The sequence below is a fragment of the Chaetodon trifascialis genome, chromosome 7 (genome assembly GCF_039877785.1).
Source record: "Chaetodon trifascialis isolate fChaTrf1 chromosome 7, fChaTrf1.hap1, whole genome shotgun sequence".
Taxonomy (NCBI): Eukaryota; Metazoa; Chordata; class Actinopteri; order Chaetodontiformes; family Chaetodontidae; genus Chaetodon; species Chaetodon trifascialis.
In genome coordinates, this window is record NC_092062.1 from 18,842,698 (window position 1) to 18,868,144 (window position 25,447).

Below are 25,447 nucleotides of genomic sequence, written 5' to 3' on the forward strand. Positions count from 1 at the left end.
GCGTTAACAGATGGAAATCTCATACAGATGCCATATACTTGTTCAGATTTTATTATTGACCTTATTCTTTTATTATTTCGGAATTTACTCAGTTCCATGATGCTTTTCAAGTCTGTGGTGATGCTATATCTTTGCATTATAGTGAAAGATATCTAAAATCTGGTCCACCTTATCGACATGAATGATTTTCAATGTTTCTGGTCATTTACGACTACAGTAGTGTCCGTCCCATGTTAGAATTACAATTTAAGATTTAAAAGATTATTCGGAAAAACTCTCATCCCTGCAGCACCATGGCCTGTGCCGATGTTGACATGCACATCCGTGGAGCTGATGAGGAGCGACGCAGAGGCAGCTGTAGAGAGCCGCTGAGGATACGATGTTACCAGGCTTCAGAGTTCCTACCCGACGACAAAGGGCAGCTGCATGACCTGCTGCAGAAACAACCTGCTGTGTTGGGAGTAAGAAACTGGCTTTGTTTTTGTACTCTGATTGTGCTTTTACTGTAAGAAAATCGCGGCACTTCTTCCTGCGTATTAAATTAGCGTTTGTAGCCCCGATTTTTAAGACTCAAAATTGATGTGACCCCAGGAGAGCGTGCCACATTTTGTGAAAGCAGAGGACTCCAAACAGATTTCATTGAAATGATGGTATTAGAAATAACCATATAAAACAATTACCAGTCTTAACAAAATAGAACGTTACAATACCTTTGTCCTAAAACAACAACAACAACAACAACAACAACAACAACAACGCAAAGCACTTCACAATATCTTACGTGTCCACACACGCACGTTGATTCACTGATGGAAGTGTTACCACGCATGGCGCTTAGCCGCTCATCAGGAGCACTTCGGGGCTTAGTGTCTTGCTCATAATTCATTTAGGAGAAGCCAGGGATCGAACTACCAACCCTGCAACTACTGGACAACATGTTTGACATGAGCTACTGTCAGTGTGCATGTCACTGTCTCATAATAATTCAGCTGACAATAAGAATACAAACTTCTTTCCCAGTGTGTAATCCAGACAAATCCTGAACAGGATGAGCTTCACCTGTTAATGTGATTTTGTTCAGGTCTTTTTATTAGAAGCCTTTTATTTAATATGTGAGTGTAACTGTGTCAGGTTGTAACAATAGTGTGTACAGTCATGGAAAAAAGGAACAAAAGCCAGATGTTTTTCTCACACATTGCTGCTTTGTTTTCTGGATCACGTCCACACACCGTAACTATGTGATTTCATGTTTACAAATATTTACAAGACAACTCATGCAAAATATCACAAACAGATAAGCGGTACCATTAAGAGGGACGTCTAAAATAACTTGAACCCATTGTGCTGATTTGGACAGCAGCAACAGGAAATTCTTGGTTGGTGGGTTTTGTGTTGTTCTCCCTTGTCAGCGTAAAGGCTGAAGTCTCATATAATCCTGTGATACTGTGAATATGTGCACAGTGTCTCAAAGGTAAAATCACTGGTGCATTCTTTGTTTGTTTAGACTGTGTTTATCTATTGTTAGAATTTGGATGAAAATGCATCTCATTTTGGGGACAACATTCTCAGGCAAGCTATAGCTTGTTTTGGCAGGCACTGCAGTCAGTAGCCACTGGTGGAAATTAATTTCAGGAAAACTTCATTGTAGAAAAAAAAAAAAATGAATACAACAATTTGTTTCAAATATTGAAATCATCTGTACAAACTGCTCACAACAAGAATGGCAACAACAGAAATAAAAGAAAAAGGACAGTACAACATTGACTGGATTGATCTGCCTGCTGCTTCTTTTTAATTTGTAAAATACATAATAAAAAACTCATCTACAATATAAACACTGATTCATACCTAGTTCATTAAAACAAATGTACAGACCACTGACGTACCATCATGGCAGTGTATTATGTGTCAATTTACAATTTACAGTATCATAATGAAATGTCATAATAGTTGAGCTTCATCCATTTACGTCTTAGTGCTCCGCAGATGAATTCCTCTTATTGTCATGACATGCGAACTGCTGTGGCGTCAAGTATCTTTCAGCTTGAGGACTTCACAACTATGAAGAAAGAAGGAAGAAGAATGAGGGATTTAGTAAAACCCATTTTCTACATGTTATGTACTCATTAGACCTGAAAGGGTCCATTTCAAGACCTTTACATACCTTATACGTATAAAATGGCATATTTTAAAGATTACATATTTTGTCAAACCATTAACTGCTTACTTAGAAATAAAAAGACAGTGGAAATTACTTTTACCACTGACTGCAGCTTCAGGAATGTTTCTTAAAAGTTAGCTAGGGACATTTTGGGAAGACTACTGCATATTGAAATCCATTATGAATAAAGAATATTTTGCCGTCTGCTTAAACATTTATCAAAGCTATGTAAAGGAGCAAACATGTTTGTTTCTTTAATTTCTTTGATGACAACATTTTTATAGCCACATATTTAAACATTTAAAACTACTTTTGGGGTCCTCCTGGTCAAAAGCTGACCATACAGTCAGAGTAATATCTAAACAATAAATTGTAATGTAAGTATGTAAGTCTTTCATTCATTTGCTTACAACAAACAGCAACACTTCTTGTTAATTCAACATGCCTTCAGTTCTGCTCAGTCCATTTTCTACAACCTCTTGGTCACCAAATTTAATGCTGCTGTTTGCAATGCAATATTTTTGCACTGAATCCTTTTCTTTATTGTGGTTATGCAATACAGTTCTCATTACGTACAAATAAAAGCTGAACAATGATTTAAAAAATTGGAAATGAACAAAAACAAGTTTGAAAACACAGTTTGAAAAAAAAAACAACAAGCTCTGAACCATAAATGCCCTAAAACAAAAGTTGTAACAGCACAGGCATGCGTTCATGCTCAAAACACTTGAAAACATATATTTTATGACAAAGTGTCACCCTCATGCCGAACAGACCGACAGACTAAAATGAGACGATGAGGAAAGCAAGAGGAAAACATGTTAAAGAGCCAAAAAACAAAAAACAAACCACCCATCAGGACACCGAACCATGCAGCAAACACCACAGGCACCAGAAGCACATTTCACACAGATTAGTAGTCAGGCCAAGGGCTCCTCACAGGTGTTAATGAGGCTGTGAAGGGAACAACACAGATGTCATCTCTGAGGACACCAGTTACTTACTGAGCTAAAACCCCTCAGCTCTGAGTCAGACCACAGTAGAGAGGCCTACTGCTATATGAGAGGTCTTGCTCTGGTAAAAACAAAACAGCACAAGAGTGGTGAGTGAAACTGAAAATTCAAGTAATTTCCAGCACTTTAAATCCTCAGAGTCTGACAAGGAAATTAAACAAACAGATAATATGAATACCAATCTGATCAGTGTATTCACAGATGCATATAATGCTAAAAACAATAAACATATAATATCACAAATTTACAAACAACTGCAAAGCTCCAAGACCCATTCCACCATCCAGGTTAAGCAAAAATGGGAGGCGGAGTCTGGTCTGGAGATATCCAACGATGACTGGAAGGCCATCTGAGCGGGTCAAGCTAAAACCACTAACTCCAGAGCCTGGCAAGAATTTTGCTGGAAGAATACAATAAAATTTTTTGTCACCCCTAAGTTGAAATCAAGACAACAGGGTTCCCAGGGACAGGGTAATTGCTGGAGACAATGTGGTCAGGCAATGGCCGACCACTTTCACATATTCTGGAGTTGTCCTCTTATCTGACCATATTGGCAAGATCTTGCAGGCGAAATTCAATTAATCTTTACTTTAAAAGATGACTTTTCTTTTATTGTGCTGTACCTGGGTAAAAACCCGGTTGGACTTAAGCCTCGGGACACTTACATGTATAAAGTACTTTTGGCTGCAAGCAAAAAGGCCATTACACGGAAGTGGCTACAGCCAAACCCACCATCAAGGAACGACTGGATCACTATCGTCAATGAAATACAAAGCATGGAAAAATTGACTTTCACTCTAAGACTTAAAGCTGAACAATTTACCAAGTACTGGGAAAAATGGACTTCTTACTCCGTATCTGGTAACTCACTGGTTATGTGAAAGATAGCCCTATGTTGCCCTAATGTGGAAACCCATGTCAAACTTATCAACCTGTCTGTTCTATATGGTGTTACTGTGTGTTATTACTTTGTTTGTTCATTGCACCCTGAAAAAGAATTGAAAACTCAAAAAAAAGAAAGTTTCAAAAAAAATAAATCCTAAGAGTCTGAATTCCAACCTAAAATAATACCAGCTCATTTAAATGAGTTCTCCCACACTGGCAACAGTTTCGTGGTCTGTCTCGTGTAGCTCGTTGAATCTCCGTAAAGCTGTTAATAAGAAGACTGTGCATACTTCAGAACAAACGCTCCATGTTCAAATTAACGTGTGAATGAAAAGAAGAAAATAATGTCTGCTGATGACAATTTTCTCCACATGAGGTACAAGTTGATTTTCAGACTTCCACAATTTAAAGGTGGAAAAGCCGAACATGTTCACTATGATTGCAGCAGCATGAACTGATCTAAAGCTTACTCCAAAGGTGAGATGTATGAATCCTGAACTTAAGCATATGACCACATATCAGTACAGACTTGATCCAAAATCACAAAACATGTACCTGGCTTTAGACAAATAATCAACATGGTGCTAAAACATTTTGAATTGCAGTCCTTTCTCATCATTGTTGTCTTTGTGTATGAAGACAAATGCAAAAATTACATTCACAAAGCAGGAGAACTTCTTCTGGCAAAATAAAAATAACATCGGCCCAAGACTTCAATGCCTTTTACTCTGTGGGTACACAGTAGATTTTGGGCCGAATTTCTCGTAGTAGATGACGGCAAAACTTAAGGAGCCTTGCAGCATCAATAGGAAAAAACTTAAAAAGTAGTATGGGATAAAGTTGGGGAAGACGTAAAGGTACAAAAAAAAAGTACAATACATAATATCAAGTACATTACTTGTCTTTTAATAAAAAGAGACACTGATGGAATCAGAAAAATGGGAAAAGATATGAATAGTGTAAAACAGGAAAGTAATTCATGAGGTTACGTGTCCCTGAACCAACTAATATTTAGCACATGGAATTAGGACAAAAAGACAAAATACATGCAAAATATTCTGAGGTGAAGTACTCACACCTTTATATAAAGGTAGGCTTAAACTCGAGACAGAGCCACAAAACAGCAATGGGTGTCACTGCAGCTACAGTTCATCTAACAATCCTCAAAATACCCTCTCATGAAACAATGTGGTGCACAACATCAGGTCATTTAAGCAAAAGATAATAAAAAAGATAATCAAATACTCACTGCTGTGATGAACTTAGTGCCCTGGGGTTGGAGATCTTCCTCTTTCTGGAATATCGAAGGAGACACTACAGAGGAGGGAGGTGTGGAGGCGCATAGGAAAGAGGGGGGGTCGTTGTTGTTGTTGTTGTAGGAGTCTGTGACGATGCCAGAGTGCACTGGTACAGTGAGGGTGCTCAACCCCGTTACACTGTCACTGGACGTACACTGGGAGGATGTCTCTGAGCTCTCAGTGACTGCCCCACAACACAAAGAAAAGATACATTAATACTGTAATAGTGGCTCAAGCAGCACAGACCTCCATTCATTTCCTATTGAGGCAGCAGTTCAGGAAGTTCAGCCAGTGTGCAGGCAGCAAGTTTGTTTTGGCTTTGTCTTTTGTGCACCCCTAGAGCGGCTGTGTTGAGGATTTGAAATTTTCATTTCAAAATTTCATTTTTTGGACTTTGGCAACTCCAAGTGGTAGAAGCAGAGAAGACAGTAAACCTTTCAACTGCTACACATGGAGACTTTAAGGCTCACAATATATTTTTTATTTCCTTGTTTAATTTGTGTCATTTTATTACTATAGTTTATTTATCTTGAAGCACATCTCCAGTGCAGTAGTGTTATCTTTTCATTTATCTGCTTTTTATTGCTGTGTGACCACTGACTTGGAGTGGGTGAATACTTATGCAAATAAGTATTTTGTATTTTATAATAATAATGGGAAAAATAGCCACTCACTCATGGAGGGCTGACTGCCGGTGTCCTGCTCCAGCTCATCCTCCTCTATGCAATCATAGGGCCACTGGGCAAAGGAGGGAACGCTGGTCATTGAGTATGGATGTGTGTGTGGGTGAGAGGGCGAGGAGTACAGATGGAGATTGAGTGAGCCCAGCAGGGAGGAGGACGACTGGCTGCTGGAGGAGGAGGTGCTGCTGTTGGAGATGGTGGAGTGAGGTCTCTTGAAGGAAGTGGCGTGTTCAAACGAAGACACGGCGATGGATGCCCTAGTCCTTGACTCTGTCGAGAGAGACAAACACAGTGAGCTGTGAGATTACAGGAGGGACGAAAAATGGCAAGAAAGCAGGAAATTTCCTACGGTTGCTCATGATGATACTTGACACTGCAGCGGTAATGACTTCAAATCAGTGCGTCATCAATTTGTTAACTTGACGCAAATCTCAAAATACTCCTTGCATTAAAACACGTGTAAGCAAGAGCAAATTTTATCACCAAGATGCGACAAAGGAGGAAAGTCAGACAGAGAGGGAGGAAAATATTACTGAGGCAAAAACAGCTCACCTGACCCTTTCATGATATAGTCAATGGCTCTGTCACTGATAGCTGCATCACTTGGCTTGATGTCCATGAAAGGCTTGCTTCCAATTCCCATGGACACCATCTCCTGCATGCGCAACGCTGAAAGGCATGAAAACCAATCTTTAATGAAAATAAATAAAGAGCTATGTACATGAGATAAAAGGTGTGAACATTCGTCACATTGATATTCAGATCAAAATCCCAATTAAAAACACCTCTGTTTCTGAGCGCCTGCCTCCACAGAATCTTCCCTATGATGGCAGTCCACACAGCCTTGACCTCTGCCGAGCTGGCTTGGAGTATAAATGTGTCCTGTGACTTCCTCCGACGGAACCAAATCTCAAAACGTAGGCCACTGTCGCCAACATTTTCAGTCATGCCTATCTCTGCTGTCTACACAGAAAAGAATAAAAAACAAAATGAACTGTCATTATACAAGCACATTGCACAGACTGTCATAAAAATCCTCCTCAAACAACAAACTCTTACTTTGAAGGACTGTTTATAGATGTAAATGTCATATCCTCCTTCAATTTTTTTGGTCTTGCTGAAGAGGATAAGGTCTTCAAACAAGAAGACGTGGCGGAGGTATTTCCTCCGTCCACACCAGACGATGAACTCATCCTGGCAGCGGAGTTGACCCTGCTCCTTCAGGTTCACCTGGAGAGGAAATGTGATCGTTCGAATGCGTCAGAGGGAACAATCCAATTCCTGGTGGGATTCTGACCTCACTCTGCAGCATCCATAACAAGATGACTCATTCAAAAATAGCTTTAATGACCTCTGGTGTACAAGACTGCCTTATAGTAATGTTAAGTAGTATTTGGTGTTTGTGGTGACATCAAAATACTCATCATAGTAGCACAGGCTTCTCTGCCCATTACTACTACTTACGTCACAGCCCCGAATAGCATCCATAGCCAGCAGATCATTGCCATGACGAAGCTGAAACTTGACCATCTCCTCTGCTGTGCGGAGGTCGCTCAGCTCCTGCTCCTGGGACTGACTGCACTCCTTGATCAGGTCTTTGAGCAACAGTGCATATTTACTCATCCTCTGGATGGGCTTCAGCAAGTAGGACGCCAGGTCCATCTTGTCCCCAAGCTCCATCTGCTTATTCTGGAGAGAGACGCTGAGGATTTTAATTGTGGCATTCGTACTTATTCTACAAGTCTTTTGAACATGGGCTTACTTTTGCAAATATCAAATATGCTGTGGATCATGCAAACTGTGGGTTAGTCCTGTTATCTTGAATATTGTTTACTAGCCTTTAGCTGCTTGATGTTGATTCAGTGCACCTGTGTTTGCCTTAAAGATACTGTTTTTAGGCCAATATTAACATCTATCATAACAGAGTTTTTGTCACAAAACTGTGTGGTGCATTTTACATTTGAAAAATAAACTTTTCTATCTATATCTCTGCGACTAACATGTAGAGGTACTTGTCAGGCTCTAATATGTATAAATTTTTTTGTGATCCAATTTAGTATACCACCAAAATATCACGTATTTGCTTCTTGAATTCAAAATCTTGGGAGGGTAGCGTTTCTTGGTTTAGTGATGGCCACTGTGGGGGGGGGGTTTAACCAGAGCCAGAGTTTCCAGACGCACCTTAAAGAATTCGTTCCCGTGGCTGCTGAGCAGAGCGTCGGACTGGGGCTTATTCTTGCTGTACAGAGCATACATTCCAAACTGATCCTCCTGCACACAAGATTGACAAGTTATAACACAGACTACAGTGAAATGTAGACATTTCAGTTCACTTTGCCAAACACTATGAATAGTTCAATGCACAAGAGACTGTAAATGCAATGATATGGGTTCCTCTAGCAGTTATATTCTACATGTAATGTAGCAGTGTGATAGTGAAACCGTGACACTTCACTGCAAACACTGTGCTGTATTGACATCAGTCACTGTTATTGGGAGACACTGGACCTCAGAATTGTTTTTAAGCTGCCAGCAAGCCGCCTCAGAGCACAGCGGCTGACTGTCCAGACTCACATGTCTGAGAAAACAGCTACTGATGGACAGCGGGGAGTGGGCACATGACTCCAGATCCTTCAGGAAGTACTGGCTGTGGAAGTCCCACAGCTTCTCCACATTCCCAAATATGATGCTGCGCTTTCCCCGCAGGTCCTGGGGTAAGTCCAGACGCTCCATCTCGGGGAAATAGTGCTCAATGATGTAGCTGAGAGAGCGGACATACTCCCTCTCTGTGGAAATCATCTCATCCATGATGTGCTGCACTTTACTGGTGAACAAAAAGACACTGAGTATTTAGGATGTATTGGTATAATGATTAGTATAATACCAAACAACTTTAGGTAATCAATAAAAAGCTTTTGTTATTTTTGATGAATGAGCAGTTGTTTTATATCATTTATCAAGCAGGCACGCAGGATTTTCACAGCGTTATTTCATTATACAGTAAACTGAAGACGTCATCTTAGGCGATGGGAAAATGTGATGGCCATTTTACACAGTTTTCACATATCAAAATCTACGTTTCATAGATAAATTGCAAAAATAAACTTCCATAAATCAACAATCAATGTAACTGTTAGCTGCAGCCCTAATTAGTATGGAGACTACATTATCACTATATCAATATAGATCTACAACAAATATGATATGATGACTTTAATATAGTAAAATGTGGGGCGGTGCTCAAAGTCGACCGTTACCTACCGGTATGCAGTACCGGCACTTTTGCATTTTTCTCTTTGGTGTACCGTGACTTTTTCTTGCACACCAGCACTTCTCACAAGCAGCCGGTGCTCTTTTCTGCCCTCTCCAAAACAGGTTCTAAATAAACTGCATTATCCTGCAAACAGCACGTGACGCCCTCCTCTTCCTGTTTTCAACTGCTTTTCTCAGTGGGTGGCTACTGTCCATGTTGGATGCATTTATACACATATTAAAAACATACATGCAGAGTCTATGTTTAGTATCAGTGTTTCACTCCCTCACCTGCTCTGTTTCTTGCCATCTCCGTCACTGCGTCTGATGTGGACCCTGGAGGGCATAGACATGCTGCTGCTGCGTCCTAATGCAGGGCTCATCACATCGGGCCTCTGCAGCTTCTTCTCTGCAGACACGTTATTAGCCACCTCCAAACCCTTGATGTAAACACCCGTGTAGCCATGAATGTGGCTGACATCTGAGTGACTACTGTCCCTTGGGGTCAGCTCATAGCTCATGGTCTTCTTCATGATCTTCTTCATTGGCTGCTTGCGGAGGCGGGCGGCCCCGGAGTAAACAGGCTCTGAGTGGCAGGAGATGGTCGAGTCGACGGTGCAGTCGCTGTCCGTGTCGTCAAACATGGATGGACTCTGCCTCAGTTTGCTGTCACAGTCGGTGGGGAAAACGAAATGCGAGGAGGAGGAGACTGAACTGGTGGGACTCTTGGAGAAAGGCTCAGGAGAGTGAGGCTTGTTGTCCTCAAAAGGTAAGGGTATAATTGCCCCAGGTAAAAGCACACATGCGTTAGCTCCATGCAGTTCTGGAGAGGCAGTCTGACTTTCTGCAGTCACTGGATCACCGGCTGTGGAGATCGGGGCTGCTGTGGTGGCTCGGGCTAAAGTCTCTTCCAACTGCTGTTTGGTCTGCTGACATTTGTGCCACACTGTGTTCCATTGCTGCAGCTGCTGAGGACTCTCCAAGGAGATCACCATGTCATTGAGGGTGCTGAAGTTGTCCATGGAGAACTTGGATGCCTCAGTGTAGTAATTCTGCAGGATCTGCACCACAGATGAGGAGAGGCTGACACCTGTACTGTCCAGACTCAAGTGATGAAAATAATCCTTGCAGTGCTCCATCCATTGGTTCGCCTGCACATTTGAAAGAGCAATTAATCTACTTTTTATCATAATTCAATGGACAGAAGGGTTAATCCTGACAAAAAAAAATCCCTCTGAAATATGCCTCAGTTGTGAAGGAGTTCTGCTAATGCAACTGTCCATATTTTATGCTATTGCTTAAAAACCTTACCCAAAAAGCACTCTTCTTTAAAAGTAAAATGTAACATAACTGAAGTCAGGATATCAACATTAGATTTTAATACTTACTGAGTCATAGAATTCATACAGATTGGTCAGGATGTCTAGCTGGGCCTTCCTCCTCTCCACTCTGCTTAAGATGGAGCCCAGATGTTGCTTAAAGTCAAGGAGGACAGAACCCGGAAGAGACTCTGGAGACTCTTTCACCAGCTGCAGGCCATGCCTCTGCTGGTGCTGTGAGGATAAGGGCAAAACTGATCAATTCAGCACTGACTATCAACCGTGGTCCAGGAGCAATGTTTTTAAAAAATGAAATGGCTCTATTTACCACTGACTCCTCCAGAAACTGCTCCAAGCTCTCTCTCATCTCCTTAATTTTGGCCGCAGACAGAGTTACCGATTCCAGAGGAGTGAGTTGCTTCTCTCCCTCTCCACTGAACCAGAGTTTGACCTGGAAAGAGAAGGGGATTGTTTATTGATTGAGGATCCCATTTGGTCAAGAGTGGAAAAAAAGCAGCAGAAAATCTGCAGCACAGATGACACTATCAAGGGTGGAAAATTTCAAGCTCACCTGCTGTGTTTGCTCTTCAAACTTGCGCACTTCCAGCAGGTTCTCTAACTGTTTCTGAGACTTGTTGGATAGGATCACAAGTTTATGGACTTCTTCATCAACCTGGTTGTACAGTGCATTCAACATGTCGACAGCATCTCTAAATGCACAAAGAAAACAATAACAGCGCAAAACAGGTTATGAAACATTTTTACTCATATTGAGCAGTCTAATGTGGCTGAGAGTCTGCCCTACAGTACCTGTAGTTTTCATTCTCACAGGCCTCTTCCCTCCTGATGCGGGCAAGGACAGTGCCTCCTTCTAAACGCAGTCTGTTCAGGCGAGTGTCTTCTAGTACACACTTCATGAGATTCCTCTGCTGATCCATCACCTCAGACACCTCCTGAACCAAACATGCACAGTGGTAAATAAAATCAAATGAGTGAATACAATTTTGCAGCAGATGCAAACACAAATGAAGTGAAACATCTGCTTTATTTCAAACTCCAAACAAAATCCTGGTAATGTTATTGACCTTGACAGGCACAAAGATCACAAAAGTTAGCCATAAAACCAACTCCTGGGCTGTTTACTCCAGTTAGAAGGAAAAAAGCCAGCAGAGAGCTATTGTGTGTCAGTGGAGACACATAAATCAGAAGGCCAGACGGCCTGCAGGGGGTGGGTCTGACCTTCGAGGACTTCAGGTTGCTGCTGTTGCTCAGTGTGCTGATAGACTCCTGGAGAGAGGAAATGGCTTCACTGCAACTACTGGCAAATGGTTCAATTTTCTGGGAGAGAGACAGAAAAGAAACGCTTATTAGCAGCATCAGGGTATCGGTAATTACTGGAGCCCTTGGTCATTCTTAAATATCTGCAGGATATTCTGCAAAAAAGGAAACGATTGGCTGCTGTCCCTGCCTGAAATGGAAGGGGTTGATTCAAGAAAAGCGTTATTTCCATATCTGTCTCAACTGCGCCGGGGAAGCCATTTCTTGAAACTATATGAAACTTTGGCAAACCAACAAGCAAAAAATGTTCTTTTTTTCTTATGAACAACGAAAATCTAACAGTGCAAAGTGAAAAAGATATCCCCATTCTCGTCCAGCTCTCAGTTTAGTTTACATGTGTTTATACAATAGTGTTGGCCTTCATCACACTCACCTGCCTGAAGTGGATCCAGTGGTTGTGGTCGTAGTGGAAGATGCCCTCCAGATCTCGCGTCAGCTGAGATTGGTCGATGTGCTTCAGGAGGGCTTTCAGAGATGAAAGTGTCTCGGTCTGTGGCAAGAAGAACATAAAGTCACACACTTGGACTCAGTTTTAGTTCAATATATCCTTCAAAAATGTGAACACATCATTTTATTTGAAATAACTGTCATCTGTCAGACGGTAAGAGCCTTTATTTACCTGTACATTGAAGTCTCTCTCAGGTTTGGCTGCTGCCTCCTTGTCCACCAAGAACAGAATCGAGTAAAGTGCATTTGGTACTAATGCCTGAGGAACACATGCACAAGCAATTTTGGTCACTTAAAATGAAGAAAATAAACAATAATACATGTAGATTTTTTTGTACAAACAGCTGAACAATGTGACTTCTAATACAGCTGTTGTGGTTGAAAGAATTATCGTCCTCACATCAAGTAAGAAACTCATCATCACAACATGATGATACGTCTCTTGTGAGTTGGCTGCAGCCAGCCCATTCCCAGTGTGTGGTTAAAAACAGACAAGTAAGCACAGGCTTCTCCACAAAAGCCCAGAGGCCATGCTTTTTCAGAAAAATGTCTTGGAACTACAGTCAGTACAAATTCAAAGGTGTGCCTCTTTAAAAAATCCAAACTGTGTCAGAGACTGAGAGGTCGAGCAATAAGAAACGTGCAAGGAATGTCATAGTGGGACAGAGAGGCACAGCATTACATGTCAGAGGACAACAGAGATTCAGCAGGGCCTGAAAGCTCTTTGGGCGTGTGTTGGAAGGTAATTACATATTTTCCACTGTGGGCTCACCTGCAATTCAGACAGAGATGACAACAGAGCTGGAACAGGCTGCTGCCTCCTGCTATCTATTACGACAGATAGACCTTGATCACGCCTTTCTTTCCTGAAACAAAAGTATTACAGTTGGTAAACTTTCTGAGACAGACAACTCATTGCTTGTAGTTTTTGTACAAGCTTTGAGATTGATATCGTCTGATAACTGAGGAAAAAGCTAAACACAGAAGTATCTGATTATTTTGGGACATTTGGAGATGAGATTAGCGACATTTGATGTCTGGCTATTCAAAGTACTTTTCAAAGACATGGATATAAAACACTGATTTTGTGCAGGCTTGGTGAATGCATCTTTTATACTGCTTTAAGATGTATGTATGCAATGTATAAACAAATAATGCATAATCTAAAAATACTAACATTTTCGTTCATCTATCAGCTGTAAATTGTAATATAATAAAGTTTGCATGGGACAACAGTCACGTTCACCTCAGGGGTAAACGGCTAGGTGTGAAACAAAAAAATCCTGAGTATGTGTGACTTACCGCAGCGTGTAGTAGTAGTAGGCCAATAAACAGGTGAGGTCATTGACCGTGCAACTCTCACCCGCCCACACCTGAGCCCTTGTGCACACCTGCAGCACTGCCCTCCCACTGCGATCCATGTTTCCTGGAAGAGAGAAGGCCAGCAGGGGGGTCACCAAGCACTCATATGTCTACTATCACATTCTAGGTCAAGACTGTTGCTCAAGCTTTAGGCAGTTCACTCTCATGATGTCAAAGTTAGTCTCTCAGCAGGACAAGAAACTAATAGTGCTGAGAGCAAAAGATGTATCTGAATCACTCGTCTCCTACCTGGCAAGATGACAGCCCCCGATGTGAGCAGCTCTTGATTGACCTCTGACACCAGTCTGGGGAGGGTTGAGTTACTCTCATAGGAAGAGCACGATACCGAAGCCAACCTGATAGCCGTCCCATTGGCAGCTTTGGGACTGTGTAACTCTTCACTATGCCTGTGCCGCCTCCTCTCACTGCTGATGGTGTCACCACGTTGTCCTGTAGAAATAATTATAAATAGTGAGCACAAATCTATTAATTGTCTAAGTGATATTTACTGGGCAAGTGTATAAAAAAGCAACAGAAATTAGACCCTTCCTTTCACCTCAGTACCTCATCGTAATACCTCATAAAACAAATCTTTATTAGTGGTGTATTGTAGGAGTGAGTTCACACTGACTCATCATGGAGACCAGGTGTTTATCCAGACTGACTCACAGGTAACTCTGGCGTTATTAGGCTCTCATATCTTCACATCCTCCACTTGAGCTTTCCATACCTTGAGGCTCTGTTAAAAGGAATGCTGCTCCAGACATTCCCAAGTGGTACCACAGTTTATAGTCTTGAGCCTATTCCTGAGGAGGTGAAACAGCATGCAAATCCGCACACACAGAGTGCATGTCTGTGTATGCCTAACTGGATACTTCACTGAGGCTTGGCCAAGGAAGAATGTCAACAGCAGCGGCAAAATGGATAGCACAGTATGCACATTATACAGTATAGCTGCAACAATTATTTCATGAATGAGTCATTTTAATTTTTAGTCATTTCAATTGGGCATTATTCAAACTAAAAAGCTAAAGAATCTCTGGTTTTAGCATCTCTAATGCAAAGCTTTTCTCTGTCATACTTGATAGTAAATTAAGTATGTCACACTGGACTCTGGGAAATTGTAATTAGCATTTCTCCCTATTTTCTAGACAAAACAATTAATCAATTAAAATAATTGGAAATAATTATCAGAATATTTGCTAATAAAAATAACCATTAGCCCTCTGTTTTGGTTGTTATATCTACAGTTAGCTGCTTGCCTAATTGCAGGGTTCACCATCTTAGTTTAGCACGTTAGCATGTTAGAATTTGCTGTTATGCACTAAACACAGAGTAGAGCTGAGGATGAGGGACTTTTGAGGATTCATTCTCTGAGGAATGTGAATGTTCGTTCATGTCGACCCATGTCGTAGTTGCTGAGATATTTCAGCCTGGATCAAAGTGGTGGACTGGCCATCAGAGCGGCAGACCGACATTGCTATCCTTAAAGGCCCAGTCATACACTAGCTTCTTTCAAAACATCAGTCACCCAAGCTAAATTCCTTGCTTGAAAATAACGATAAAACCTTGATCGGCCTTTACTTAACAACCTCACCAACAGATGTGTGATTATGGATCTGTTTCTGATGGACACCTGTTATGTGTTGTCTTTTTAAACAGTTTGAGGCCTCTTGTATTGTCCTGCTCTGTTGTGTGACAGTAAACCCTCCCAGCTCAGCCTCTATTGTCTTCAAACAGTCAGTGCATTTCCTGTGCGACTGTGTGGCCAGGCCTGTGTTTGCTGCATGTTTCCTAAATTGCTTTGTTTTCAGAGGAAGTGACAAATGTAGAGTAAAGCCTCCTGAGTATTGTCCTGTGTGAAAGTCTTTTTTCTGTGTAGTCTGCGGGACACATTTTTAAGCTATCAAAGAGGCTAAATCTGCACTGAGCACTGGAATTTGAAGCTACTGATCACATAAATCATGGTGAATGTTGTGATATTGCAGTTTCTGGTCCACCTCATGAGTAAGTCAACCCTTCTGGGTATTTCTTTTTACAGTGAGTCAGTGCAAGTTATGTCTTGTGTTTCTGCACTGTATAGACCCGCCACAGAGACAGGCATAGTTTGAATGGCTTTTTCGTGGATTCCCAATGGCTGATTAATTCACAAAGGAAACTTTTGTAAATGAGGCAACCCGTCTAGGATCAGTGCAACCCCCAGTCCCAATAACACTGTAGGATCATCTCATTGTGGGATGCTGGGGTCCCTGTGGTTGGTTTACAGGGTTTACAAGATCCTTTATTGCCTTTGAAATGTTGTTGTGGGAAACCTGCTTTGCAACAGCTGAAATACAATCCCCTCTGAGGTAATCTCAGGAATGCAACAGTGATGTGATTTAACTATTGTATTTTCGCTGAGTGGTGCGCATGTATATATGAACATATATAAGGTAGCTTGTATTTAAAAAAAATAAAAATAAAATCAGTACTAACAGCCTTAGCTATGGCCTGGCATTGTTCAGAGTTAGGATTCATAGATTTAAAAAAAACTCAGATTTCACCTCACATTTCAATTCACGGAAGAATCTCTGTTTTCTAAAAACAGCATGATTCCCTAGGCGGTACTCTCACATCGCTGCTTTCCTGAGCTACCCCGTATGAACCAACACACACCAAAAAACAGACTGACAGTGGTAAAGAAAACACAGGGTTGTGACTAAAGTTCGGTTTCCAGGGTGGGGCCATACCTGTCCCCTGGACGTGCCAAAGAATACACGGGGGCTCTGACAAGCAATCTGTCACCAATGACAGCATTAACACTTCGGAGTTATGAGCTGTCTCAGCTCAGTTGTAACCAGCCCTGCTGCAGGGTATGATTACACACACTGGTGAGAAACTACCATTATCTAGCTATTAAGCGTGAAACTTGGCTTTCACACCCTGAGGTTGTATTATTTGATAAGCAAGAAATGATGAATAATGGACTGTCATGGTGACCCAACCACTGTTGGAGAAAACCATCTTGCCAATACTGAAGGTTTCTTTTCTTATTGCCAATAAATCCTTTAATTACCAAAACAAACAATGCTTTAATCGGTCTCTCAATGCCTTCTCACTTCTCTACCCTGTTTGCGGCATTCGGCCTAAAGACCACTCATTCCAATCTAATCTTAAAAAAACAAACAAACAAAAGGTCACAAATGTATAGTTCCATTTTCTAGAAAAGCCAAGCAACCTCCAAAAACAGCTGTGCATAGGGCAAATGTTGCTGGAACGGGAGAAAATAGTGTGTTTATTGTGGACTTTTCAGTCATGGATTACCACACATTTTGATGCTCTAGTGAGTATTTTGGCAGTTCTATCGTAAATACGGGGTTAACTCAAAATAAACCACAGTGCCCATGTTCACTGTTATCAAGGAACATGTCATCTCCTATATCAGTGTGGCTCGGTGATGTGTTTCTCGCAGTTTTTGAACAGAAATGGACGTCTATATCACAGAGGAATAAGTCAACAATCAAATGTAATAAATGTAATGTAAAATGCAATTATGTATGTAAAGTGCAAGTATCTCAAAACAGTACAAAAGCACATTGCTGGAGTAAATCTCTTAAGGTACCTTCTACTACAGTAACTTCAGAATGATTTTTGTACATTGTGACAACAAAGGGTTGAACATCAGTGCAGCATCGCGTACCTGACTCCTCTTTGCTGCTTCTCCTCTCAGAACTTGGAAAAGCTGCCTCGACATCCAGCTTCCCAAAACGAAGAGCGTAGCCGTTCATCAGCTTTTTGGGGGAGATGCTAACTGAGCCTCCAGAAGAGGATCGTTCCCGGTGGCCCTTAACCTGGCCTGCCTTGTTCGTTCTCTCCAGTGACTTTGAACGTCTTTCTGCCCGTCTCTCAGCACTCCTCAACCCCCTCTGTAAGTAAAGTAAAGGTGTGCTGGGCCTGGAGTCGTCACCACTGAGCCAGCCCCGGCTCCCTAGCCTCCGAGATAAAAGTTCTCTGGAGGAGGTCCGGGTGTCGGGGCTGCTACCTGGTGTCACGATTCTTTCTCTCAGGCCAGCACTGTGCTCTGGGCTTTCCTCCAGGATGGATTCAGAGCTAGATCCGAGGCTCATGGGGTTTTGCAGGGCCTCCATGTAAGATTTCCTGAAAAGTCTCCTGCTCTCAAAGGCTACAGAGTCCCTTGGAAGACGGTGTCGAAGGCCTGGGTTACTGAGGTCAGTGCTAAAAGAGAGCATCTTGGACCCGGGGGCTCTCTCTCTCCCACCACTATCTCCTGTTCCTTGTCCTATCCCACACTCTTCAGTGGATCTTTCAATTTTAATGATGGGTGTAGCAGTTTCCTGTGCCCTGACACGGTGGGTCTCACTGCTGGGGTCCATGTGGTTTGGGGAGGTGGGCTCAGAGAAGATAGAGTCAGCTCCCTGAGAGTGCAGGGACTCTCTGGAGCTGCGGTGGCTGTCCAGAGTCCCTGTGGATCCGCTGGTACTGCAGGTGCTGAGATGGCCACGGAAGCCACCTCTGCTACATTGTGCTTGCATGATGGGGTCCGACATGCTGCTGACAAACAGGGGGTTGACCACGTTCTTCCACGGCGTCCTGTACACCGCCGTACCAGTGGTAAGCAGACAGTTCTGTAGTGGGTGCAGGTTTCGGTCACGTGTTACATTCTGCAAGAACTCAGCTGTGAAGACACTGCCATACATGCTCTCTGCAATGGGGATTTCTGTAATGGCCTGTCCGCTGGCCGACAAGCATTTTATCACTAGCTTGGCAGTCTTACGGCCTAAAGGGACTATCTGTAGGTAGAAGTCTCCTTGCTTTAGTCGCACTTTGTGCAGAGGGGCGAGCTGCAGGGTGACCTTCTCGTGGATGCAGAGAGGCCACCCCTCATGATAGAAGAGCAATCCCCTGAACCTCACCTGAGAGAAAACACAAAAGTCAGTCAATCCCCACTCCCATAAAAGATTATCATCACCTGTGTGTCATGGTTCAGCTGCGGTACAACTTGCATCATTTCAGCTGACATCTGCAGAGCTGTGTTCAAACACATGTTTAACTTTAATGGAGAGGCGAGATGTTTTCATGGGACGTACTGGATGAATCACTGTCAGCGATCATTCGACTGAAAAGGAAACCTGTCTGATCAGGTCTAGTTTCGTAGCAACCAGAACACAAATCTCCAACATGACAGAATAAAAAACAGACCCTGAGAGCAAAGACGCTGCATTCAAGGGGTGGCTTTTTTCATCTCTTATGAATGTCAAGGCAAAGACTGAGGATGTGGTCCTGTGAAACCTCTCAGATTGCCTGCAATACAAAGACTCTCATGCACAGCAAGCTGTTCTCAGGGGCTAGGCTTAGGTGAAACTATTGCTCTATGGCTATCGTCACAGTGTAATCACAGCAGAGATGAATACAGAGGAATAAAGTTTCAGTGCTTTGGTCATACAGCCCCACAGCAATCAAAGCTTGTGAGAGAGAATATTGAATTTCACTGTGGACCCAAGAGTCCATGGCAGCCTCTCAAAAAGACCACAGTTTGCCTCTGTTTCCCTATTCAGAGAAAAATGGCTGCTTTTCAGCTTGTTTTCGGAACAATAATTAACTCTGTCTCAGTCTGATGCTCCCCCTTCCCACTCAGCAAAGATATTCACACTCAGCTGCACAGTTCTCACATTCTTTTGTCACAAACATTTTGTCTGGCTTATCTTTCAAGATGTTTACTGTTCTATGTTTGAAGTGTTTAGGGAGCTACCAAGGCCTGATGCACACAAACATGTGCTCTTGTTGTGCCCTTTCTCTACCTTTTAATTCCAGGTAAATCTCTATGCACATTGTAACTCAACATGAATTCTGAAACACAAGGCATTGAAGGATTCCTTGATTTAAAATCAGGACACATCTATCAACAACTCACACAAGTTTCTTGTTGGATTATCTGCAGGATCCTCTTGGCAGGAAGCAAGAAGTCAATGAGGCAGCGGAGGCCGTCTCCTCTGTACTGCCTTTCCACAACACTGAAGAGCTGCCACAGGACAGTGGCAGCGGTGGCACTGAAGGGTCGGTACAGAGCTGACAAAGTGCTCTGGATACAGTTGTCCAAAGACTCAGCGTCCTGAGGGGGAAAAAAAGAGCTGGATTAGGTTGGATATCGTTCCCTCTCAGAGTGTTTAATTTCAAGGATTTCAGACATGTGAAGTGAAAGTAGAGTCTATGAAGTGAAAGCATCCAGCATTTAACAAGAAAATAGCAAAAATTAGAGAAAAGTCAGAAAAAAATGATCTTTGTTTAAAGGATTAAAGTTTTTCCTCCTTTTAATCACATTGAGAGCACTTGGACGTTTCCTTTGGACCCCCTGGGAGCTTCCAGGCCCCATGTTGGGAACCACTAGGCAAGAGTGCTTGAAATGCAAAGAGGTCACTTTTAAAAAAGACTAGGAGTCTACAGCCAAACTACTGGCTCTGTGAGACAGTACACATGCACAGGGGTGGTTTGGGCTAAATGCTTTGGCACCCTAACATGCTCACAATGGCAATGCTAACATGCTGATGTTTAGCAAGTACAATGCTTACTATACGTACCATTGAACTTTGGCAAGTTAGCATGCTAGCATTTCCTAATTAGCAAAGTACAGCTCAGGCATATTGAAATTCATTAACAAATTTCTTTTATTTGAATTAGTTGTTTTTTAATTATAATTAGTTATCAAGGCATCTCTCATAATGCCAGAAACATTAACCTTCTGGTGGCATTTCAGGAAAAGTCAGGGGATCACAGAAGTCAGTAGGATTTATCCTCTGGGACCCAAGACAACTTAAAATTTCACAGTAATCCATTCAATAGTTCTTGAGATATTACAGTCTGGCTGTGAGCATCGCTAAAAATATCAAACAAATGTACAGTAAAACTATGGCCAAATAACAAGACATCTGCTTAGTGTACAAGTGTTTAAACCAGTTACACATACAGTTACAGCATATACACATGAGTACTGAGCATGATCCCACTTAGCGAGACAGTCAGGAAGTTTGAACATGACAGGAAATGTCAGCCATGATGGTCTTTCCATCAGGAGAGGGGAAACACCTGGTGAAAGTGACGTCACTGCCAGCGGACACAAACAGCAGAACTGGAAAGTCCAGACTGGGCTCCAGTTGCTGCCGGGATGGTGCAATGTTACCCACAAATAACAATCACGTCATTGATAACTATTATCTGACCCTTGCGTGACCTGGGCCACCACCACCTGTCCCCACCAGAACAGATGACATGTCCCACGCTGTTGCTTACAGCTTGTCCAGGAATGAGATGGCACATTTGGGATTACAGTAGTCCTGGATGAGGTTGACCTGTTCTTGTAGTTATGTTCACAGTTCAGGCTATGACCTTCCTCCCAGCAGTCAGAGCCAAGGCCAAACATCCCTCAGCTATCGGTCTTTCCCGAATGGAACACAACAGTGGACTAGAGACATCTGCCTCCAATGATAACCACACAGATAGCCAGCAATGCCAGGGAAAGTCCCACACTATGACAACTGTGTACCACGTTGAAGAACGTGGGGGCTGCGGTCTCAGCTCCCCACAACTAGCATTTACTTGAATGTCTATGCTGCATTTACATTACAATAAAAGTGCGTAAAAAACGATGCTTAGAAATCAAGTGATCGCCTCTGCTCTGGTGAATTGAGCCTGTCAGACAGCCCATGTTTCACTCTTTGTAGAAACTGTCCTGTTGATCTAAGCAGCTCGGCACCATCAATTAGAGGAGAGTGAGTACAGTTCAGTGCATTGGTACACATGCCACGACTCTACTACAAGGCGCTCATTGTGTACTCCGCCTCTTTAAGTGGCATGTGCTGTACACTGTTGGTGCCCTGAAACAAAACGCCCACCTCCATTAGCAGTCAGCCTGCTTTTAGCGGGACAAAAATGTCTCTGGGCATTAGTCACTGTTACACCCGGGAGGAGAAGAATAACATGGTGTTTTATTGGAGGAAAGCTAACAATAGGAGGAAAGCCCTCAATACATAGTTAGGACAGACTAGCAAGTTTCTCTTCAGGTTCCCAAGGCAGAAAAAAACTGTAGTTATGACAAGGATAGTGTTTTGAAGAACAATTAATCGACATGGCAGAGACCTGAGCTCAATGATAAATCAAATGCCATTCAACCTGTTGAACAGGAGTGCTAATGCAATGTCACAATAAAGACACAAAAACTGCTCTTTTTCTGAACAATGGCTGCATAACACACTGTTTACATTCAGAGTAGTGGCCATTATATGTTACATTGTCACCTTGTTGATTAATAACTTACATGAGGTACAACATATATAGCTTTCCATTGTCCGGAAGCATGTGAAGCTTTGTCACCTGGCTATTGGGAGACATATCTGCATGTCTCAGCAGAACGACTGAGCTTAGCCACCAGAGCTGAGCTTCCCATCCGCTTTGAGCCACAGAGGAATGCAGTGTGTATGGTCGGGGATGTCTAGTCTCAGACCCTCAGCCAGGACAGGAGCAGATTGGGAAGTCCCACCCTCTCTGATGCCAGGTCTTTGTAAGCAGCTGCTTGTGTGACGGAGGACTGAGGTGGTAATTAATGGCTTCAAGCTCCAGGTGGGACACTTTTGTCTCACCTTTGGTAAACCAGCTGTTCAGACGGTGTGCAGAGCCAGTCAGTAGGGTAAATGACGGGGTTTTTGTCTCTCTATGAAGCAGGCAAAGATAGAGGCTTGATTCTCTTTAATATTAGGTATGGCTGAGTTTGTGGTGGGAACAAATATTGCAATTTAAGCGAGAGCTTGTAAGCTGTTTTATGTTTTCCTGGTGTTTTCCAGTAAAACATATAAGAGATATCAAATATGCCATGGGCAAATGTTTCATTAGCTGGTGACTCTACAAGTACAGCACCTTTAAAGCATGTGTCACACTGCAAAGTGGAAGAATCAAAGTCAGAGAGACAGAAAGAGAGAAGGGGTGCATCACAGACAAAGAAAGAGACCTACAGAGACAGAGTGAGCGAGAGGTGGTCACTGACACATTTAGTGGGTCAGGGACACAAAAGGCGCTGCCTACCAGGCGTCCAGTGGAGCATGAAGCCACCAGGGGAGTGTAACAGGAGAGCCCTGAAGCCCCCATACAGGCTGCTCACTAACCAACCTACTAACAGCCTCAAAGGCACTGAGCTGACAAAGGCTGCAGGTTGCTCAGACCTGCCCTCTGCCAGGTGCCAGGACGCCAACAAAGGAGCTTGGTGAGACCCTACCACTAAGCCTACAGTTTGATTCAGCTTTTGATCGTTACCAAAAGAAACCCTATCTCATGAGAAGAGGAGAGGCAAGGAGAGGAGAGGAGAGGAGAGGAGGAGAGGGGCTGGGATATGAAGCCAGACAGCAGATCTGAACATTGCACTAATAACTCCTTTTGTCAGTTACATCAAGCAGAGATAACAAAGTAAGTAACATTACTTATGAATGCTCGACAAAGATCTCTATTAATTCAAAATGCTGCTCCAGAATCACCTGAAGACACACACTTCTTCTATGTCTAAGTATCAAACTCAAGCTGAACTACACATGAACACACACACACGACATTGCACACAATAATACTTAATCTCTCTCTGTGTTTAAACACGACAGAGCGCATTCTCCAGCGGACCACAGCATAATGTTAGAATGGCATTGTAAAAGGGCACTTTTGTAAATGTTATACTGTTATCTCAGCAGATAAACTTTAACCCCTGAGTGGCCCACGCTGACTGTGTGACAAACACAGCTGGGTCTGTGAGGTGACAGCCAGATCAACAACAATGGAAGTCTGGAGGTGATAAACTGGCCCACCCACTTATCTCGAGCAAAACTTACTTTTTTAAAATCTCCTTTCATTCATATTTACTTTCCTGGGGCTTGACTTTAATGCAACAGCTAAGAGAAAGAAATCTGCTAATCATCAGGCTTTAGTGTACACTGCAAAATGAAAGGCCTGAATGTTCTTTCATGCTCAGTCATTTAAATGTGTTGCACAAAATAAAATGGAACTGTATGCTCTTGGGGTATTGGGGAATGATTTTCCAGATTCCCACGCTGCTTATCTGAAAGACTTGATCCATGAAGTCAGTCGGCAACTAATGACTTTGTCCTACAGGATGTAAACAACATTGAGAGGATGTTGTTCCTGAGCAGCCCTGACAGACCTCGTCGACCCTATAGGTAGATGTTGTTCTGTATGCAGGACACACCCACGCACAGTCACATATTTGATGAGCCTTTGCATAAAGACAAAAAGGGAATGGACGTCCTTCAACCAATCAGAGCAGTGATGAGCCGTGACAGAGGAGACAAAGGAGACTAACAAAGTTTGCTGATACCTCTGCAGGGTAAATATAGCACGGGTGCATACCAAAACAAGCGGGAGGATGATAAAGGAAACCGACTTATCAGAGAGGATACAAACTTGTGTATTTCACTGACCCTGAAAATGATAAAAAGGACGTTCATCAAACCTTGTTTTCATTCTTTTTCTTTTTGCAAACAAAAGCCCACCACTGCTGATGATGGCACACTGCTGAAATACGTCAATGTCTGTATCAGCTAAAGAAATCAATTCAGGATTTGAAATATGTAGTATTTTTGAGCTCTGGTTTCTGATTACAGTGTTTAGCTCCCTGTCAAGACTGCACACTTAACTTGTCTTTAATCACTGCAGGGATGCACTTAATTCAGTCGTAATTGTCATTCAACATATGGGGGGGCCATCAATAAGGAATGACACTCCCAGTGTCCTTCAAAGTGAACGCAGAGTACAACAAACAGGCAAATATCTGAGAGCAGAGGACAAGATTTTGTTACAATGTAAACATTTTCACATTTACTGTGACGCATTAAGTTCTCTTGTTAGAAAATAAGAGAAACCATAATACAAAAATATGGGCACAAATATCTCTTCTCCTTCACTTTATGCAGGTATAAAAAGCTACCTGCTATGTTTTGTCTACAGAGCAAGGAGTCAAAACATCATCTGTCGACGAGCTGAGACAAAAACATCCATCATGAGAACGTGCACAATAACACAACACGTTCGATGAAGGTTCCCAGGAAGCCAGCTTTACACTCAGTGCGGTTTAAACATGCAAAAACACACAGAAAGAAACAGCAACTTACAAAAAGTCACAGTAAAACTGGACTGAAGACATTTTCAAGCTTGTACCTTAATGCTCAGGTAGTTGTCGCAACTCCGGGACTTTGCTCTGGAGTGCATTTTGCCCAGTGACAGCATTTAGGCACCAGACAAAACACCGAACGGCAGCAAAAAAACTGTGTCATCAAATCCGAGCGCTAAGATCCTGAGTAAAATCCACTCTGTGGCTGCTGTAAGTCATTTCTGTGATATCAACAGGTCCCGTGCCTTTTCTCTCTCCTGCTCTCTCGGTGTGCTGTGGTGCAGGCAGCTGGAGCAGACTGATCTCTTGTCGTAGCGTGAGAGAGGCAGCGCGCTGGCTTCCCCGTCACTCACCCTGCCTCCCTCCCTCCAGCATAACCTCCCCCACCCTGCTGCTGAAGCCTCTTCCAGCTGGATAAATGCTAACTGCTGCAACTTCAGGCTCATCATTCAGAAAAAGAAGAAAAAAAAACACTACCTGACCTGCACACCCCCACCACCCTGCACTCCACCCAGCAGGGGTCGGACTCTGACT

The 25,447-nt window shown here is 42.7% G+C and overlaps 1 protein-coding gene across 4 annotated transcripts in view; it reads right to left on the reverse strand.

The window, feature by feature from the left end:
- Positions 1 to 1,761: 1,761 nt before the first annotated feature.
- The window catches only part of LOC139334351 (pleckstrin homology domain-containing family G member 4B), a 33,071-nt gene continuing 9,385 nt past the window's right edge, over positions 1,762 to 25,447 (reverse strand). For 2 of the 4 annotated variants that reach the window (XM_070967177.1, XM_070967176.1), the window contains exons 2-24: positions 19,670 to 19,867; positions 17,438 to 18,671; positions 14,008 to 14,208; positions 13,699 to 13,822; positions 13,169 to 13,262; positions 12,569 to 12,655; positions 12,323 to 12,439; positions 11,851 to 11,949; positions 11,422 to 11,564; positions 11,183 to 11,321; positions 10,940 to 11,062; positions 10,681 to 10,845; positions 9,584 to 10,443; positions 8,615 to 8,864; positions 8,222 to 8,311; positions 7,505 to 7,729; positions 7,100 to 7,270; positions 6,826 to 7,003; positions 6,593 to 6,709; positions 6,032 to 6,310; positions 5,309 to 5,541; positions 3,166 to 3,235; positions 1,762 to 2,059 (exon numbers count right to left, since the gene is read on the reverse strand). In XM_070967177.1, coding sequence (XP_070823278.1) covers positions 3,191 to 3,235; positions 5,309 to 5,541; positions 6,032 to 6,310; positions 6,593 to 6,709; positions 6,826 to 7,003; positions 7,100 to 7,270; positions 7,505 to 7,729; positions 8,222 to 8,311; positions 8,615 to 8,864; positions 9,584 to 10,443; positions 10,681 to 10,845; positions 10,940 to 11,062; positions 11,183 to 11,321; positions 11,422 to 11,564; positions 11,851 to 11,949; positions 12,323 to 12,439; positions 12,569 to 12,655; positions 13,169 to 13,262; positions 13,699 to 13,822; positions 14,008 to 14,208; positions 17,438 to 18,455 — 4,758 coding nt within the window. In that variant the 5' untranslated portion in view covers positions 18,456 to 18,671; positions 19,670 to 19,867 and the 3' untranslated portion in view covers positions 1,762 to 2,059; positions 3,166 to 3,190. Of the gene's footprint in view, positions 2,060 to 3,165; positions 3,236 to 5,308; positions 5,542 to 6,031; positions 6,311 to 6,592; positions 6,710 to 6,825; positions 7,004 to 7,099; positions 7,271 to 7,504; positions 7,730 to 8,221; positions 8,312 to 8,614; positions 8,865 to 9,583; positions 10,444 to 10,680; positions 10,846 to 10,939; positions 11,063 to 11,182; positions 11,322 to 11,421; positions 11,565 to 11,850; positions 11,950 to 12,322; positions 12,440 to 12,568; positions 12,656 to 13,168; positions 13,263 to 13,698; positions 13,823 to 14,007; positions 14,209 to 17,437; positions 18,672 to 19,669; positions 19,868 to 24,960; positions 25,112 to 25,447 lie in introns of those variants that run through there. The other 2 variants (XM_070967174.1, XM_070967175.1) reach the window with 2 other exon arrangements.